The sequence below is a fragment of the Phoca vitulina genome, unplaced genomic scaffold (genome assembly GCF_004348235.1).
Source record: "Phoca vitulina isolate PV1807 unplaced genomic scaffold, GSC_HSeal_1.0 scaffold7, whole genome shotgun sequence".
NCBI classification, from domain to species: Eukaryota; Metazoa; Chordata; class Mammalia; order Carnivora; family Phocidae; genus Phoca; species Phoca vitulina.
Window position 1 is genome coordinate 47,428,498 of NW_022589710.1, and position 20,343 is coordinate 47,448,840.

The following is a 20,343-nucleotide window of genomic DNA, read 5'->3' on the forward strand; positions in this document are numbered from 1 at the left end:
ATAGGGTGCCATCCTCCTCATTGCTCCCATTTCAAACAGACAGTCTTGGGCTGTAAAACTGGCAGGTGACTTCTTCAACTTGTTAGAGGATTTACATACATTTCAAAAACAGAAAAAGGATTTAAATTACATGTTTTCTAAAGGACATGTTTTAAGAAAAGGGAGGAGGGGAGTTCTTTTTTTACATCAGAGAAAAAAAAATTATTTTTTTTAAAGATTTTATTTATTTATTTGACACAGATAGACACAGCGTGAGAGGGAACACAAGCAGGGGGAGTGGAGAGGGAGAAGCAGGCTTCCCCGCGGAGCAGGGAGCCCAATGCAGGGCTCGATCCCAGGACCCCGGGATCATGACCTGAGCCGAACGAAGGCAGACGCTTAATGACTGAGCCACCCAGGTGCCCCCCCCAAAAAATTTTAGTATTTTTAAAAATTTATATTTATCCTTACAAACAATGTGGCTTATAGAAGTGCCACTGACTATGGAATAGAGACTGGGGTTTGTTTACATGACTCTTTTATGTGGTACCTTCCAGACCTTTATAAAATGAAATTCAGGGGGTGCCTGGCTGGCTCTGTCAGTAGAGAATGCGCTCTTGATCTTGGGGTTGTGAGTTTGAGCCCCACATTGGGAGTAGGATTTACAAGGGAAAGGAGGAAGGGAGGGAGGGAGGGAGGGAGGGAGGAAAGAAGGAAGAAAGAAAGAAATTTAGGCTAGAGTCTACCCATGACTGGACTGCTCAAAAGAAATGACAAAATACTTCTTGCTTGAATGACTCCAGTTCCCCTCTAGTTCTATAGACTTAACTGCTCTTTCTCTTCCCAGCCTCACTTCTTAACCCTAAGAGCCACTAAAGGACTACCATAATCCAGAAGGACAATGATGTACCCTGCCCAGTTCCCTACACCAAATGAATAGTCAAAGGAATCCCAATTCTTTTTTTTTCTGAGAAAAGGAACAGTACCTCAAATTAGCATTCATACCAAACATTAGTATCTGATGATGAACCTACTTTTTTCCCAAATTGGACCAATGAAATATTTCATCTCAGACCATTCTACACCATACCATTGAGTTTGCCTGGCTCACAATTATGCAAAAAAGAAAAATGTAAATGATTAACCTAACACCATGGTGGTTTACATGTATAGTGAATGGTTTTGTTCAAAAGCACTTCACATTTAGCAAACATTTAGTGCAATGACAGAGCATAGTCAGTGTCCTCCTCCTCAACCTGATGGTCTCTTCCCTTCTGTTGTTTTCTACTCTATATCACTGACATAAAGTATTTGCAAAACATAAAGGAAAGAACTTTGCAGTGTAGGAAGATCCATATTTTGCAAAATTATTTTTAGCCATTTAATACAAATGCCAGCTATTTGTAAAAATGGTTTTATGGTTTAAAATGGTTTAAATGGGGGCGCCTGGGTGGCTCAGTTGTTAAGCATCTGCCTTTGGCTCAGGTCATGATCCCAGGGTCCTGGGATTGAGCCCCGCATCGGGCTCCCTGCTCAGCGGGAAGCCTGCTTCTCCCTCTCCCACTCCCCATGCTTGTGTTCCCTCTCTCGCTGTCTCTCTCTCTGTCAAATAACTAAAATCTTAAAATAAAATAAAATAAAATAAAATAAAATGGTTTAAATGGGTGAGGGGCAGCTAGGGTACCATTGGGAAGCATTTCTATGTAAATTGCCTAAAGAGACCTCAGAAGAAAGGATCCTGACTCTCCAAGTGTCCAACAATTTGAGATGAGCTATTTTTTTCTTTGTCAAGAAATACTTTCTTACCTATTTAAAATAAAAATAAAAATGGTTTAAATGGGAACAGCTTTAAATAAGATAGTTCCAGGACAGTCATATATAGCTGAAATAAACATGACATGAGTCATAATTAACATTGTTTACATTTTATTTCTTTATCCAAAATGGTAGGAAAATCAAGCTGTATCATTTGTCAGCTACACACTGCTATAGGAAAACAAGCTGCAGTATGTACTGTCTAATAATGACATAACTTCTTGAATTTAGCTTTTAGAAGAAAGATAATTTATATTAACATGGCTTTCCTCGGGAAGCAGCTTACTTAAGTGTGTCAGGTTATACAGTTTCATTTGGTTATTTCCAAAAAGCCAGACATACCCAAATACACTGATGTAAAAGACCTCTTGTTTTATTCTATATGTTAAAGACAGTACAATTTTCTAATTCCTTAATGCCCAAACATGTGGCAAACACAGTACACTCACATGATACCCAGTGTCAATTGTGATAATCAGGGTACAAGCATTGTGGAGGGAAAAAAATCCTGATTCCTGAGGTCTCTTCTCTTATTGAGTGGCAGAGCCTGTGGAAACCCCTGGCTGCTGTTCTTGGGGTAGGGAGATACCAAATGAATCACAGTATCGATAGGTAAGGTGGTCCTGGAGAGCAGTACTGGCTGAGAGATGCTGACTAAAGGGTGTTTCCTTGAGTTGCACAGCAGTCAGATCAAACCAGGGGAAAGGCCTGGGGTGGGGAAAAAAAAATTCTGTTACTTTTTTATGTCTGTCTAATACATCTGATTTGGCTGTTGAACATTTCCTTTAAAGAAAGTTTTCCAACACTTGGAAATAAGGGTATTTTCTATATCAAACTAATTAAAATTCATCAACATTCAGCTACAACTATTCACTATGCAGATTTAATTGTACTTGTGATGCGTTTTGCACAAATGTGCATTTTTCTAAGTGCATTTGGGAGGGAATTCATAATTAAAGAATGATTATAATAATGACATTGACATCCTTTTCAGTATATTTCCCTTGAATTTAGAAATAGAATACATAGGGGCACCTGGATGGCTCAGCAGGTTAAGCAATGGACTCTTGATTTCGGCTCAGGTCATGATCTAAGGGTCATGAGCTCAAGCCCTCTGTCGGGCACTGTGCTGGGTGTGGAGCCTGCTTAAGATTCTTTCTCTCCCTCTGCCCCTCCCCCCTGCTTGTGTGCGGACTCTCTCTCTTAAAAAAAAAAAAAAAGAAAAGAAAGAAAATAGCATACATAAGAGGATCATGGACATTAGGAATAGAAAAGATCTGGAAAGCCTGAGTGGCTCAGTCAGTTAAGTGTCTGACTCTTGGTTTCCGCTCAGGTTGTGATCTCAGGGTCATGAGATTGAGCCCTATATCGGGCTCCATGCCCAGTGGGGAGTCTGACTGGGATTCTCTTCCTCTCCCTCTGCCCCTCCCCCAGTGCGTGCTCTCTCTCTAAAATAAATAAATCTTAAAAAAAAAAAAAATAGAAAAGATCTGGGGCTCCTGGGTGGCTCAGTCATTAAGCTTCTGCCTTTGGCTCAGGTCATGATCCCAGAACCCTGGGATTGAGCCCCACATTGAGCTCCCTGCTCGGTGGGAAGCCTGCTTCTCCCTTTCCCACTCCCCCTGCTTGTGTTCCTGCACTCTCTATCTCTCTCTCTGTCAAATAAATAAATAAAACTTAAAAAAAAAATAGAAAAGATCTCATTTCTTTTAAGATATCCTCTTCAGTTGTATAGGGAAAGAAGTAGAAGTTAATATGCAAATAAAAACAGAGCAATGTTAAGTATTACTCAAGTCGATTCAAGTTAAGAAGTATTAAGACATAGGATTGTTACAGTGTTAAAAAGATCAGAGTAAAAGCAAGGATATCTGTTCTCACCCTCCTTATTTAACATAGTCCTGGAAGTTGTAGACAATGCAATAATGCAAGAAAGGGGAATAAAAGCATACAGATTGGAAAGACAAAATGAATCTGTCCCTATTTATACATGACATGATTGTTTATGTAGAAAATCCCAAGGAATCTACAAAAAGAATGTCCCAGAACTAATGAGTTCAGCAAAGTCACAGGAAACAATACAAAAACCAATTCTATTTATATATATATATATATATAGGCAATGAACTCTTGGGCACTAAAATTAAAAATGCAATTGCATTCACACACATACAAAAGGAATACTTGGATGTAAATCTAACAAAACATGTATAAGACTTGCATACTGGGGTACCTGGGTGGCACAGTTGGTTAAGTGACCAACTCTTGGTTTTGGCTCAGGTCATGACCTGGGGGTCGTGAGATTGAGCCTGGCATCCAGCTCTGTGCTCAAGACAGAGTCTGCTTGAGATTCTCTCTCCCTTCCCCTTACCCCTCCAGCTCATGCTCATGCTCTCTTTCTCAAATAAATAAATGAACCTTTACCACAAAAAAAAAAGACTTATAGACTGAAAACTACAAAATGCTGATGAAATAAAGAAGATCTAAATAAATGGAGAGACATACTGTGTTCATGGATGGGAAAACTCAACATAATAACGATGTCAATTCTGCACAAATTGATCTACAGATGTAATGGTAAGATAAAAATTAATTACAACACCAAATGCTGGTGAGGATGCAGAGAAACTGGATTATACATTGCTAGTGATAATATATAACAGTACAACCACTCTGAAAAACACTTTGTCAATGTCTTAAAAAAACAAAACAAAACAAAAAGCATACAACTACCAAATGACCTAGGAATTGTAATCATGAGCATTTGTCCCAGAGAAATGAAAATTTATGTTCACAAAAAACCTGTACATGAATGTTCATAGCACTCTGTTCATAATAGCCAAAAACTGAAAAACAAAAACAAAAACAAAACAGCCAAAAACTGGAAACCACTCAGGAGTCCTTCAACAGATGAATAATTAAAGTATGGTACATCCATGCTACGAATACTACTCAGCAATAAGAAGGGATAAACTATTAATATACACAGCAACTTGGATGAATCTCCAGAGAATTATGCTGAATGAAAAAAGCTAATCCCAAAAGGTTACATACTCTACAATTCCATTTATATAACATTCTGGAAATGACAAAATATGGAAATGGAAAACAGATTAACAATTGCCAAGTTGAGGAGATGGCCAATATGAAGGATCACTCAGTGATAGGTCTGTTCTAGATCTTGACTATATCAGTGGCATTATCCTGGTTGTAGTATTCTATTATAGTTTTATCATATCCATGTAGAGATATTTGTACTAAAATTTGTACCATTGGAGGAAAGTAGATAAATGGGTACATGGAATTTCTTTGTATTATTTTTAAAAACTGCATGTGAATGATTTCACTCATATGTGGAATTTAAGAAACAAAATGAATATAGGGAAAGCGAAAAATAAAATAAGATGAAAATTGAGAGGGAGGCAAACCATAAGAGACAATAAACTCTAGGAAACAAACAGGATTGCTGGAGGGGTGGTGGGTGGGGGGAAGGGATAATTAGGTGATGGCCATTAAGGAGGGCACTTGATGTAATGAGCACTGGGTGTTATATGCAACTGATGAATCACTAAATTCTACCTCTTAAACTAATAAAAAAAAAAAACTGCATGTGAATCTACAATTATCTCAAAATAAAAGTTTTTTGGGGAGTGCCTGGATGGCTCAGTCAGTTGAGCAGTCGACTCTTGCTTTCTGCTCAGGTCATGATTTCTGGGTCCTGGGATGGAGCCCTGAGTCAGGCTCTGCATTCAGTGCAGAGTCTGCATGAGGATTCTCTCTCTCCCTCTCCTTCTGCCCCTTCCCCTGCTCTCTAAAATAAATGAATAAATCTTTTACTTATTTATTTTTTAAAGATTTTATTTATTTATTTATTTATTTGTTTGTTTGAGAGAGAGAGAGAGAGAGCCAGAGAGCACAAGCAGGAGGAACATCAGAGAGAGAGGGAGAAGCAGACTCCCTGCTGAGCAGGGAACCCAATGCAGGGCTCAATCCCAGGACCCTGGGATCTGAAGGCAGAGGCTTAACTGACTGAACTACCCAGGCACCGCAATAAATAAATCTTTTTTTAAAAGTTGTTTTTTTAAAAGAGTGGGGATGGGGCTGATGATATGGCTTCAAACTTTGCAAAGATTATTAAAAATATAAAGAGAATGTGAGAAACTACAATCAGAGTGGAAATACTAATATGTCATGCCTCTCACTCTAACAAATGATCTGATGAAAAAGAATGTAGAACAGCACTTTTCCAACTTTAATGTGGTTATCACTTGGGCTTTTGTAAAAATGCAGATCCTGATTCCATATAACTGCAGTGAGGCCCCAGATTCTGTGTTTCTAAACAAATTCCCAGATGATGGCAAGGATCCCAGCTAGTCTGAGTAGCAAGGATATAGTGGATTTGAATAACACAGGAACTTTGTGCCCAACAAGGTCATCGTTATTTTAAAGACCAATAGCACATAGCTAAAGAGGTTAGATGAGCATTCTTAGCTCTTACTATTTTTATGTTAATAATGTGATTGAAATTAAATGAGCCATAAATATTCAATTCAAGAAGCTAAGAAAAAGAGCTACAAAATAATGCAAAAGAAAAGAGGAAGGAACTAATTATTAAAAAGTAGAAATACTTGAATTAAAAAGTTGGCCAGTAGAATTAATAAAACTATAAAATGATTATTTTTAAAAGATCGATAAAATAGACAAGCTGCTATCAAATTTAACCAAGAAAAAAAATTAAAACACATATACATTCTTAGAAATGCAAAATGAGATATAATCTGATGAGATTTTTAAAATACAAGTATAATCATAGGCCATCAAATTTGAAATCCAGATAAAAATGAAATACTTTTGCTAGAAAAATACCAGTTACCAAAGTTGACTCAAGAAGTAGTAAACCTGAACAGATCATAAACTGGAAAAACTGAAAAGAGAGTCAAATTGCAACTTCCCCTGCAAGATATTTGGACCAGAGAGATCTACAGTAAAGTTCTGTCAGTTCTTCAAGAAATCTATAATTCCTCCGTTCTGTTCCAGAACACAAAGACTTCCTAATTCTATAACATTAACACAATATTGATACCAAATTTGAAAACTACAGACCAATTTTGAGTATGATGTACATGTCATAAATAAAATACAAGCAAAACAGATCTGGAAGTGTATTATTAAGTAGAGTTTAAGAATGCAATGAAAGCTTAATATTAGGAAATCTATGTTGTTTACAACATTAATTAAAGGAAGAGAGAGATATGAAACCCAGTCTACACATACATTTTGCTTAATGTGACTTTTCTTTTTTAAAGATTTTATTTATTTATTTGAGAGAGAGAGAGCATGCGTACACGAGCAGGGGGAGTGCGGGGAGAGGCAGAGGAAGAAGCAGACTCTCTGCTGAGCAGGAAGCCCAATGCGGGGCTAGATCCAAGGACCCCGAGACCATGACCTGAGCCAAAGGCAGACGCTTAACCAACTGAGCCACCCAGGCACCTGGTTAATGTGACTTTTAAGTCTTTTTTTTTTTTAAGATTTTATTTATTTATTTGACAGAGAGAGACACAGCGAGAGAGGGAACACAAGCAGGGGGAGTGGGAGAGGGAGAAGCAGGCTTCCTGCCAAGCAGGGAGCCCAATGTGGGGCTCAATCCCAGGACCCTGGGATCATGACCTGAGCCGAAGGCAGACGCTTAAAGACTGAGCCACCCAGGCTCCCCTTAAAGTCTTTTTTTTAATCTGTAAGTTCCCCTTCCTCTTTTTTTTCTCTTGCAGTTTATTTGTTGAAGAAATTGCGTTGTTTATCCTCTAAACTTTCCCATATTCTGGATTTTGCTGATTATATCTCATGGTCATTTAACACTTTCCTGTCTCTTGAATTTATATCTATAGATTTGATCAAATTCAGGTTTGACTTTTTTTTTATAGGAATATCTCATCTGTTTCTATTTTTTTTAATTTGTGTCTATTTTTATCCAGAAACACATTGTCTCTCCTTCTTCAGTGTTAAGACTGATTAATAGATTCAGTCTGATCTATTCATTATGAAGTTCCCCCATCAACTTTTCACCTAATGTTGCCTAGATTCATTATTTCATTAGAGGTCACAAAATGATGATATTCTATCACTCCTTCTTCATTTTCAACTTGATAAATAGCGCCAGAAGCCAAGAGCAAACATCCTACTCAGTGATTTAACATTAAAAACATAGCCTATTTTCAAGTTCATTTGTCACAGCATATATTAATAGTAGTTACCTCTGGAGAAGGGGATTGGAGGGTGGTACCTTCACTTTCTGTTTGGTACATTTTAGCTGATACCCTATTTACTACAAACATTTGTTACTTTTCTAATTTTTCAGGTCATTTTTAAAAAATTCACATGAAGGGGGCAGCTGGGTGACTCAGTCAGTTAAGTGTCTGACTTCGGCTCAGGTCATGATCTTGGGGTCCTGGGATCTAGCCCCAAGTCAGGCTCCATGCTCAGTGGGGAGCCTGCTTGTCCCTCTCCCTCTGCCCCTCCCCCCATGCTCTGGATTTTAAATAAAATCTTTTTAAAAAAATTCACATGAAGAATAAATGTGTAAGAATGATTAAGATTCTAGAAAATAATATTAAAGAGGACTCGGTCTACCAGATACCAAAATATAGATACACATTATAGTAATTAACCATAGTATGGGAATAGAAAAATAGGTCCACAGTTCAGAATACAGTCCAAAAATATACCCATGAATATCTTGCAGTTTAGCAAATGATAAAAGTCTTATTTCAAATTGGTAGGAAAAGAAATGGCTACTCTATAAATAATGTTAGGACAACTGGCTTTCCAAAATTAATAGAAGATATAATTAAATTATATCTTTTAAAATTTAAAATTTAAATTTTAATTAAATTTAATTAAATAAAAAACAATTAAAAATCCCAAACTGATTAAAGATTTAAATATTTAAAAAATAAATTACTAGAAGAAAATACAGAATATCTTAAGATGAAGAGGTTCTTTTTTTTTTAAGATCCTATTTTTATTTATTTGACAGAGAGAGACACAGCGAGAGAGGGAACACAAGCAGGGGGAGTGGGAGAAAGAGAAGCAAGCTTCCTGGAGCCCGATGCAGGGCTCAATGCGGGGCTCGATGCGGGGCTCGATGTGGGGCTAGATCCCAGGCGCCACCCAGGCGCCCCAGATGAAGAGGTTCTTAATAAGTATGACTTGAAACCCTAAAGCCATAGAGAAGTAATTTGACAATTTTGACTACAAAAATTAGAATCCCTGAACAGCAAAAGTTATCAAAAAGAGAAATAAACATTATTTCCAATATACATAACATATTCATACTAAAAACTTTTTTCTTTTTCTTTTTTTTTAAAAGATTTTATTTATTTGACAGAGAGAGACAGCGAGAGAGGGAACACAAGCAGGGGGAGTGGGAGAGTGAGAAGCAGGCTTCCCGCGGAGCAGGGAGCCTGATGTGGGGCTCGATCCCAGAACCCTGGGATCAGGACCTGAGCCGAAGGCAGATGCTTAACAACTGAGCCACCCAGGTGCCCCTAAAAACCTTTTATAAAACAATAAATAAGGGGCGCCTGGGTGGCTCAGTCGTTAAGCGTCTGCCTTCGGCTCAGGTCAAGATCCCAGGGTCCTGGGATCGAGCCCCGCATCGGGCTCCTGGCTCAGCGGGAAGCCTGCTTCTCCCTCTCCCACTCCCCCACTTGTGTCCCCTCTCTCGCTGTCTCTTTGTCAAGTAAATAAATAAAATCTTTAAAAAAAAAAAAAAAAAAAACAATAAATAAAAGCAAACAATCCAAAAGAAAAATAGGCAAATAATTTAAAATGAGAATAAGAGAGAACACAAGAGCAACAAGTTGGAAGCTGGAAAAAATATGGACAAATGATAACACTGAGCTGAATCTGAAGTCAGCAATAGGGAAAACCAAGACACAGTCCATTTACATCATAGAACCTGCAAAAGACTCAGGAAGCACATCAGGAAGTGGAAGCCTGATGGGACTAAAAATAGGATGATGGGTTGAAAATCTTAAAAGGGAGAGAGACCCTCACAGCACCCTACCCAATGCTGTACAGTCAGGACACTGTCCCTCCTCCTCCCCATTTATTTATTCTCTGGAAGGGTTAAACAGGAGGTCTCTGGACAGGGGAACAATAGGCACTGTTGAAGGAAAGGATTTGTTGAATAGAGGGGGAAGAAAGTAAAAAAAAAAAAAAAAAAAAAACCTAGTGATAAGACCCACCCCTCTTCTTACATACATACACAGCTTTCTTTCCCCAAGTTGGGTCCCAAAGCCTTAAAGATATCAATATTCAAGGTTTTCCAAGGAAACAGCCGATCAAATCACTCTGTAGCGAAGACCACAGTAGCGCAAACAGAGTTTCCAAAAGGGGGTATACCTCAGGCGGAGAACATTTGACTGCAGAGTTTCCAAGCAACTTTCTAGTACTGGGATCTTAAATATGAGCAAAGTCCATATACTTGAATAAAGCTTCTCAAATGAATGATAGAGACCAAAACAAATGATCAGAAAACAACCTGAAGGAAACAGACTTCTCAAAGAAGAAAAAAAATTCTCTCATTTACATTCTCAAAGGGATAAGAGATGGTATTGCACAATGAAATGACAACAGGATGCTACATAAAAAAGGAATATTTGGAGACTCTTAAAAAATCTTTGAAAATATTCAAAATAGGGGCCCCTGGGTGGCTCAGTCCAGTAAACGCTTAAGCGTCTGCCTTCGGCTCAGGTCATGATCTCAGGGTCCTAGAGCCCGGAATCTCGCGCTCAGCGGCAAGTTGGTTTCTCCCTCTTCCTCTGTGACCTCTCACACTTTTGCTCTCTCTCAAATAAATAAATAAAATCTTTAAAAAAAAAGAAAAGAAAATATTCAAAATAGGGGCACCTGGGTGGCTCAGGCAGTTGGGCATCTGACTCTTGGTTTCAGCTTGGGTCATAGTCTTGGGGTTGTGGGACTGAGCCCTGTGTTGGCTCCCTGCTCAGTGGGGAGTTTGCTTCTCCCTCTCCCTTTGCCCCTCCCCATCGCTTGTGCTCTCTCTCTCAAATAAATAAAACCTTTTTTTAAAAAGTAGGAAAGATAAAGAAAATCAGAGTACCAGTCCAGGAGGTCCAACACTGGACTAATAAAATATTTAGAAAAAGAAGAAAGAAAACAGGCAAGGAGACAAAATTATCAAAGACATAATTGGAGAAAATTGGAGAACTTGACATTCAGATTAAAAAGGACTACTGAATGTTCTGTTTCTTTTATGGATATCAGTTACATGGGTATTTCCTTTACAATAGTTTATTAAACTGGATATTTATGTATTTATGAGATATGTACTTTTCTGTGTATGTGTTATATTTCACAAAATTTTTTAAATTAAGGGGGCGGGAAGGAAAGGCTCACCCTGTGCCCAACACAGTGAGTTAAAACAGACCCACATGAAAAATAAATAAAATAATATAAAATAAAATAAAATAGACACACATCATGACATATCATAAAATTTTGACTAAGGTCAAAAGATCCTATAAGCTTCCAGAGAGAAAAGAAACAGATTTCAAAGGATGAATTCAAGAGTTAGAATGGCACTGTACCTCTCAATAGCAACTCTGTCTGTAAGACAATGAAGCAATGCCTTTAAAATTCTGAGGGAAGGGGCACCTGGGTGGCTCAGTTGGTTGAGCGACTGCCTTCGGCTCAGGTCATGATCCTGGAGTCCCGGGATGGAGTCCCACATCGGGCTCCCTGCTCAGCAGGGAGTCTGCTTCTCCCCCTGACCCTTCCCCCCTCTCATGCTCTCTCTCTCTCTATCTCATTCTCTCTCTCAAATAAATAAATAAAATCTTTAAAAAAAAAAAAAAAATTCTGAGGGAAAATCACTTCTAACCTAGAATTCTATACCTGGCTATGTTCTCAATAAAATATTAGGTTAAAATAAAAACATTTTCAGACATAGTCTCTTTAAGTTACTTCCTATGCATTCTTTCCTAAGGAAGCTACTGGAGGAGGATATGATCCACCAGTATGAAAGAAAAAACCATGCCAGAGGAAGAGGGAGCCAGGAAAAAGAGATCCAACATTCAAGAGAGAAAGGAATCGCAGGCTAAGGGGGAAGGAAAATCCCCAAACAGAAAGTGCTTCACAGGCCATGGGTGATTAATTAGAATACAAAAGATAAGAGAGAATCAAGGATTACTTCCCTAGTTCTGGCTTGACAACTTGGCAGAAGAGCATGTAATTAGGTCAGAAACACCAGCAGAGCAGGTAGGAGAGCAGGTATGCTTCTGGACTGGTTGAGTTTGAGGGGAGATGGTGACCACAACTTCCCTGGGTTTCAAGCTGACATCTGGACTAGAGATACAGAGTCATGCACTGTTGGTGTAATGATAGCAACCAAAGTCCCCGAAGTGGAAAAGCACAGCCATGAACACAGTGTAGAGCGGCAAGCAAAGAAGGCCTAGGACAGAGCCCTGAAAACTCCCAGACATCGGATGAGGCAAAGAAAAGCTGCTGGCAAAGGAGGGGCTAGAGAGACAGGAATAAAATGAGGAGAATGTGAGAGTATCAGGAAAGTCAAGAGAAGAGATTGCTTCAAGAAGGATGGAATATTCAACAGCCAAGGAAGAAAAGGATTAAAAAGTATCCAGTGGGGGCACCTGGGGGCCTCTGTCAGTTGAACGTCCAACTCTTGATTTCGGCTCAGGTCATGATCCCAGGGTCCTGAGATTGAGCCCCACATCGGGCTCCGCACTCAGTGGGGAGTCTGCTTGGGATTCTCTCTGTCCCTGTCCCTTTGCTCCTTCCCTCACTGGTGCGCGCTCTCTCAAAATAAAATAAAATAAAATCTTAAAATAAATAGAATAAAATAAAATGTGTCCAGTGAATTTTGTGGCATGGAAATCACTGGTAACATGGTAACAAGGGCAACGATTTTTCCCTATTAGATCACCAAAGGTTAAAAAGATTGATCAAGTAATCAAGCTATAGAGAAATGGTGCACTCATGCACTACTGGTGGAAATGTAAATGAGCACCACGTTTTCGATAAGCAATTTGGGAATACCTATCAAACACAAAATATATATAACCCCTGACCCAGAAATATTCTTCTAGAATATTCTTCTAGATGTTCATCCGACAGAAATATTGGTACAGATGTGCAAAGTAAGTACGAGAATGTTCAGTTGCAGCCCCGTATTCAGAATTTGGGGCATGGGAGAACTACAACACCATCAAGAAGAAATAAGATGAATAAATTTAATGAAATAATGAATGTATCCAACAGACACCTATGCAGTTGCTCATAAATGAAGTAGATATGAATGTACTGACTTAGAACGGTGTCTATAACATAGCAAGTGAAAAATCAGTATACATAGTCTGCATGTTTCTAAAATGTATAGGTATAGATAGGCATACACATTACATACCATAACTATATAAATATATGTTTGCAAATGCATAGATAAAAAGATAAAATATAAAAACCATATGAAATGGTGTTTGGGGGACAAAGGAGGGCTTTCACTTTTCCACTAGTTGGATGTTTTACAAGAATGTATTATTTTGGGGGCACCTGGGTGGCTCAGTTGGTTAAGCAACTGCCTTTGGCTCAAGTCATGATCTCAGGGTCCTGGGATCAAGCCCCACATCGGGTTCCCTGCTCTGCGGGGAGCCTGCTTCTCCCTCTCCCTCTACCCTCCCCCCTGCTCATGCGCACTCTCTCTCTCTCCCCCTCTCGCTCTCTTTCTCCCTCAAATCAATAAAATCTTTTTAAAAAACCAAGAATGTGGGGCACCTGGGTGGTTCAGTCATTAGGCGTCTGCCTTCGGCTCAGGTCATGATCCCAGAGTCCTGGGATCGAGCCCTGCGTCAGGGCTCCCTACTCCACGGGAAGCCTGCTTCTCCTTCTCCTGCTCTCCCCGCTTGTGTTCCCTCTCTCGCTATGTCTCTCTCTGTCAAAGAAATAAATAAAATCTTTAAAAAAAAAAACCAAGAATGTATTATTTTTATAAAATTTTAAGATTACATGAAAGGAAAAAAAGAGAGAAAAAGCACCTGCTAAAACAACAGTGTGGGAGAAATTAGAATAGCCAGCTGTCTGATGCCTTACCTTTGCTGAGATAGGTTCTTGCTATAGATTTGGCTGACAAAATCATGTAACTGAAATTTGGGGCAAGATGCTCCATCTTTCTCACAGTCTTCAAAGTGCACAGAGAGTAACAGTTCATTCAGAAGCTGCAGCGCTTGTAAGTGAGGCATGTCCCTTGCGGTGCAGATGTTTAGGACTGCGTATAACACTCCCTCCAACCACTTGATATTGAGGATTATTCCCCCTACACATTAATGGGGAGGGAAATACCAGTTAGCACCACCAAAAGGGTTTGCCTAGAATATAGGACAAACCCCAGACAGTGAACAGCCACCTTTTTTCCAAGATAGGTTGGTCGTAAGAACCTGAAGATAAACAAACACTCCTCTTCGTAAGCCAAGAGCCCTAATTGTGCCCTTTATAACAAATTGTGTGTTACCCTACCCTAGAAGGACAGGTATGACTAATGTAGACATTGCTAATGGCAAAAGCATCCTAGAAATCTCTAGAATGATCCTTCCAATAAGGAGAAGAGACTAGGGAAAAATATAAGATTAGAGCAGGGAAACGCCATGTAGTGCGAGATATCACATCCTCCTGTTTAAATAGGCTCTTACCTCTGGCTGTTTCTAGTTCAGCCTTAACAGGTCTGAGTGCTCAGACTTCTCTGCTTTCCCTAAAGAAGGCTGGCTTTTTGCCACCAAAACGGCTCCCATTCAAAACCTAAATAACTAGGGGTGCCTGGGTGAGTCAGTTGGTTGAGTGTCTGCCTTTGGCTCAGGTCATGATCCCGGGGTCCTGGGATCAAACCCCCACTCGGGTTCCCTGCTTGGTAGGGAGCCTGCTTCTCCCTCTCCCTCTGTTGCTCCCCCTGCTCGTGTGTGCGCTCTCTCTCTTAAATAAATAAATAAGATCTTTAAAAACAAAACAAAAAACCTAAATAGCTGAGAGTGTGTCTAGCCTGTACGCCCCCTGCACACATACCCAAGACACAACACACACACACACACACACACACACACACACTGGGATTATAAAATAGCACCAGGCCAAGAGGGAAGTAACTTTCAAAAGAGTGCCAAAAACATGGCAAGCCATTACCAGCAGGACTGTAGGGGCAGGTAGCCTGAAGAATCACAGGATCTTGGAGGGCAGCTGTGATGTCCTTGTCGGCCCCCCAGATGTTGACAAAATCTTCAACACATTGATACTGAGGCCGCAAGATATTGGTGTGGTTCAGTAGGAGTTTCAACCTGAAAGGAAAGCCCCCAAGACAGGGAGTGCAGAGTCAGTACTCCCATAAACCAACCCATGACCCACTGCGTTGGATCGCATCCAACCCCCCCCACCCCCGACTTCCTGCCCTGCACAGCGCCGCTCAGAGGCAGCCAGGGTGCAGGCAGCACTGGGGCACTACTTATCCGTTGGATTGTTCAGCAGCCTACCTGACGCTTAGTGAATGTGGTCTCTTGCCAGGCACTAGGCTAGACAGCAGGGGTACAAAAATAATATTTGACACATGCTGTCAATCACTTTTCATGGTGTTGACTGACAGTTTCCCTTCCCACTGATGCACAAGGGGAACACGAGTCAGGTTCAAGTGGTGGGAAGCAATGCTCCATTGCAGTTCTGACCGTTTGCCCACCAAAGGAAACAGTCCACCCACAAGGGCTGTTTATGGAGAAGTGGGGAAGACACAATTAGAAAGGCTGGCTGGGTGTTGCAGATGAAGCTGCTCTTCTACCTTATTACTGGGAATGACCTACCCCAAGGGGGAAGCAGGGGGCTGGGGTGGAGGTGGGGGGAGGAGCCAGATAGGAGCAGATGGAGCAGTTCTGCCAGCTTCCCGCTCACTCTAACAGGCTACCTGGCTATTGGGACGGCAGCCACGAAGCTGTACACGATGCAACCTTTCTCCAGGCGGGTTTGAATTTCTAGGCAGATATTAGGCAGCTGAGAGGGCAGGCAGCAGAGGAACAGCACGTTGGCCCAGTCTACCAGATAAGGGTTATGGTAAAAACACTGGATTCCCAGTTTCTGGAACTCATCTGGGAGGGATAAAGGAAGAAAGAGATCACATTACAAAGGAGTTTGACCTAAACATCAACTGTGGGGAGAGGATGACAATGACTTTTTCTCAAGTCCTCTCTCCATGTGAATCAGAGAGACCCCCTCCACACGTCTTCTAAAAGACATGGGCCATGCCCCAACCCCATCATCAAAAAAGCTAGTGTCACTGCAGCCGTGCTGGAGATTACAATTCATCCTCTCTTACTTTTAGACCAAATGCTAGAATTTTTCAGGTTGGTTGGTTGGTTTGTTAGGAAGAAAAAAATCTGGAAGAAGCCTCCTTGCTCTAATTTAATGATGATTTATCATGTGCCAGGTAGCGTACAAAGTACTCTACATACATTATCTAAGTCAGTCCCCACAGGACCTTCTGAGACTAGTATTATTCCTATATTATAGATGAGGAAACTGAGGTTTTGAGAAATCACTTGGCTTGAGCTGGTGGGAAAGGCTAAGAGAGTGGAAGAACATAGGGCAGAGGCTGGGAGGAGTTTGGAAAGATATACTTACAGTTTCAGTAAAGTATATGCAACTTACTGTTGTTTTAACAAGATAGTTTTAAACATTGAGAGAAATGTGATGACTCATGTATTTGCATTCAGTCACCGGCAGTTAATCACTTGTACTTATTCGATATGGATTTCAAAAGTAAAAATGTAAACTCACATAAGGTAGTATGTTTTAAGGGTTGTTGGAAAACAGAATATTACAGACATTGGAGAAGTGAGTTCTTATCTTAACCACCAAGGGTATATGATAACACTTGATGCTGATGTTATCTGGGCACCGTAAATCTGGAAGACGGATGGGACCAAGAGGAAGTTTAGAAAACATGCACGTCCATACTTCTTTCACAGGTTGTTCTCGAAAGTGTACAGAATCTGATGCTAAGGGACGCCTGGGTGCTCAGTCGGTTAAGCCTCTGCCTTTGGCTCTGGTCATGATCCCTGCTTTGGGCTCCCTGCTGACTAGGCAATCTGCTTCTCCCTCTCCCTCCCCCACCCCAGCTCATGCTCTCTTCTCTCTCTCTCTGTCAAATAAATAAACAAAATCTTAAAAAAAAAAAAATCTGATGCTAAGCATTTTGAATTCTTTCTTCCTTACACAACATGCAGGGATGTTCTAAAACTGTAATTTTATTATTAATAAATATAGTGCTTTCCAAAGAATATATACACCTTATTGAAACATATATACTAGTCCTATTGATGAAATCAGAGAAATTTGTTTTACGTGATAGGATTTTTTTTTTTTAAGATTTTATTTATTTATTTGACAGAGAGAGACACAGTGAGAGAGGGAACACAAGCAGGGGGAGTGGGAGAGGGAGAAGCAGGCTTCCTGTGGAGCAGGGAGCCCGATGTGGGGCTTGATCCCAGGACCCCGGGACCGTGAACTGAGCCAAAGGCAGATGCCTAACGACTAAGCCACCCAGGTGCCCCACATGGTAAGATTTTTTTTAAGTTTAATATAGAAAGAATGCTTGCAAATTAATAAGAAAAAATCAGTCAGGCACTCCAACAGAAGAACTGGACAAAAAGAACTCAAAAAAAGGAACTAGTAATAAAGCTATAAAACATATTCAGTTCTTCTAGTGATCAGTAAAGAATATATTAAAACAAGAAAAATTTAAAAGGTATATTAAAATGGTGATTAAGGGGCACCTGGGTGGCTCAGTAGGTTGAGCGTCTGACTCTTGATTTCGGCTCAGGTCATGATCTCAGGATTAGGAGATGGAGCCCTGCTTCAGGCTCCGTGCTCAGCGGGAAGTCTGCCTGAGATTCTCTCTCTCTCCCTCGCCCTCTGCCCCTCCCCAACTCGCACACACGTGATCTCTCTCAAATAAATATACAAATAAATAAATAAATCTTTAAACACACATAAACATCTTTCTAGCTTCCTTCAGGGCTAGCAAGCAGAGAACTCAGTATGCTGTGTGCAGGGATTCCTTATCCAAGGGACGCTTTCAAAATGGCCTCGTCAACACCCAAGTCCCTCTCGGCCACACACTGTTCCTCACCCAGGGCCTCTGGCCTCCGAGTGGAGATCCTCAGGTTCTCAGCAGGGATGGGGACAAGCTGAAGCAGTGCACGAGCCAGCTGCTTCCCAAGGTGGCCACCTCCAATGATGCCCACCTTTAACTCATCATCATCGGGAATGCCAGTAAGCAATCCAGTCAAGGGACAGCTGGAAGTCTGCTTCTCATGGAATGATTCTCTGGAGAATGAACACACAGACACATAAATAAACACACATGAACCCTGTAGCTCTTCTTAACTGTCAACCTCTGATGTTCTCTGCTTTAAGTTCCTCATGTGGCAGCCTGGTGGCCCCTGAAGTACTCCAGAGATAAGGCATTCCAATTAGGCGCCACTTACCCAGCATTGCTGGGGAATGAAATGTTCCCCCTGAGCAAATTTTCCACAAAGTAAAGCATCCCACTTCAAAGGACCGAAACTTGTTTAAAACATTTTTAAATGAACATATTTTGTTGTTGTTACATGTACCGTGAATTTCCCTGCCTTCTTAAACACAAGGTCTGAATATTTAACTGTTTGACTCAGAACTATCATTGTGAACTGCTGTTTATGCAGCACCCTGGAACACTGTGGGCCAGTTCCTTCCTTGCTTCCTGTGTAGACAGTTGTCAGTTTTCATTGCCATCATGATAAGCATATCCCTCTCCTACCACATACCTACTCTTTCTGCTTTGCTATTTTAGTTTTGCATACATCTGGGTAACCAGGTAACTTAGCTTTTTTCAAACATATGATTTATAAAAATAAGTGGTATATAGGGGAAAACAAACCTGAGAAATTGAGGATCAAAGGTTTGAGGCCACTCTTTCCAGAGGCTCACTTAACTGTTGGTTCTGGATGTGTTTCCTTGGCCCAAGGTGAACAAAGTCTGACCTCTGAATACATAAGGCATTGTTTTCTGTTGTTATATGACAATCTTATATTTGTTCTCTTTCTGTTAAAATTAGACTTAAGCTCTGGAGTTTCCATATAAACATCACAAGCCACATTCTATTTAAGGCTTCTCTCTAGGTTGAAAGGAAAGCATTTACTCTGTGCCTGATCCTCCCAAATATAAAATGCCTCCCAGAAATTTCACATTTTGGTTTCTCACCACTCATCTGGGATGCAACCAGAAGGTTTATGTATTCTTATCAGTCAACCAATCAGCAGACTCATAAAGCAGCCTGCCTCTTTGTGTATCTGCTATATCCGTAACATGTTCAATTCAGATCTGGTCCCACCATCCAGGAGTTGATCTAATTTCAGAAAAAAGTAGTCTGGGGGTGGGGGGCATTACCAATGTTCCAGGAGTAGCTTATAGAATGCAGGAGCCTGGGCTTAGGTACCTGGCTCTCACACACTACCTGTTTAAGTGTCCGAAGCCATATTGTACAAAGACACCAGAGGTCAGGACTAGACTGAGCTTCTTTGCAAATCAGTATCCTTGGGTTTCATGCAAGTCACCTGACCAAAAGGACCCCCAGAGTTTCAGGTGGCTTTCCTGTTACGGAGAATTCCACTATTAGCTTAGCCCAGAAAGGAAGAACCAACCTCATTTTCAGCCAACAGCCACAGGATAGCTAGTCATTGGTAGCTGTGGAAGACAAGCTGGTGGTCCCAGTGAGTGAGTGAATGGGTGAATGAATGATCATTTAATCAATCCACCCACCAAAAGGAAATCACCACAAGCTGTGCTTTGTTATGCAACCACAGCCAACGGACTCTGGTATGCATTTCCCAGTGCCTTCAGACCACAGTGATTGACTGTGGGTTGGAAAAGGTAGGAAGACACTCCCCCTGCCAAAGGTATCCTCCAATATAGAAAGTTTAAGTCATTTGGATACTCCACAGTGAGATTCTTCTCCATCTGCCCTACCTTGGAGACCTAGCTTACCTCAAATTACAGAGTAGCTTGCAGAAGAAGGTTGCATGGGCACAGGCCTTGATCATCAGCCCTCGAGAACGGCCCTGCAAATACAGCCAGCTGCGATCTTCCTCTTGAATCCCATACTCAAACTGCAGGGATTCAAGGTCCCCTAGCATGTCCATTTCCAAGCCACCATCTCCTGCAGTGACAGATGCCAATCAGTTTGGCTCCCTGTCTTGAAAGACAGGGAGTGTGTGTCCAAGTCACAGGCTCTTGTGATGGTGGGCTTCAGCACCTCTCTCCTCCCACATTCTGTACTTGCAGTGTGAGTCCTGGAGGATTCCTATGCACTGACTACCCACGGATCAGGAATACCTGGATTCACAAAAAACCTGAACAAAAATCCAAAGTAACGCTCCTCCACATAGGCTACATGCACTTTTTTCAAGAGATGCATTTACATTAGCAGTGGGTTTCGCAGATGCTCAT

At 40.8% G+C, this 20,343-nt stretch overlaps 1 protein-coding gene across 1 annotated transcript; it reads right to left on the reverse strand.

Annotated features, from left to right (window-relative positions):
* Positions 1–2,324: 2,324 nt before the first annotated feature.
* Positions 2,325–20,197, reverse strand: NOXRED1 (NADP dependent oxidoreductase domain containing 1). The gene is made up of 6 exons (XM_032404630.1): positions 19,882–20,197; positions 17,987–18,183; positions 15,764–15,944; positions 14,998–15,149; positions 13,918–14,140; positions 2,325–2,502 (listed from the first exon to the last, which is right to left on the reverse strand). Exons 1-6 carry the CDS (start codon positions 20,034–20,036, stop codon positions 2,325–2,327), a joined length of 1,086 nt encoding a protein of 361 aa, XP_032260521.1. The 5' UTR covers positions 20,037–20,197.
* Between the last annotated feature and the right edge of the window lie 146 nt (positions 20,198–20,343).

Bases quoted from the DNA above. Each gene is read 5' to 3' on its own strand.
- NOXRED1 (XM_032404630.1), bottom strand. From the start codon at position 20,036: ATGGACATGCTAGGGGACCTTGAATCCCTGCAGTTTGAGTATGGGATT. The intron at 18,184-19,881 runs GTAAGCTAGGTC...TTCATTCTCCAG, and splicing joins AAGCTACTCTGTAATTTGAG to AGAATCATTCCATGAGAAGC. The intron at 15,150-15,763 runs GTAGCCTGTTAG...CTTTCCTTTCAG, and splicing joins GCTGCCGTCCCAATAGCCAG to GTTGAAACTCCTACTGAACC.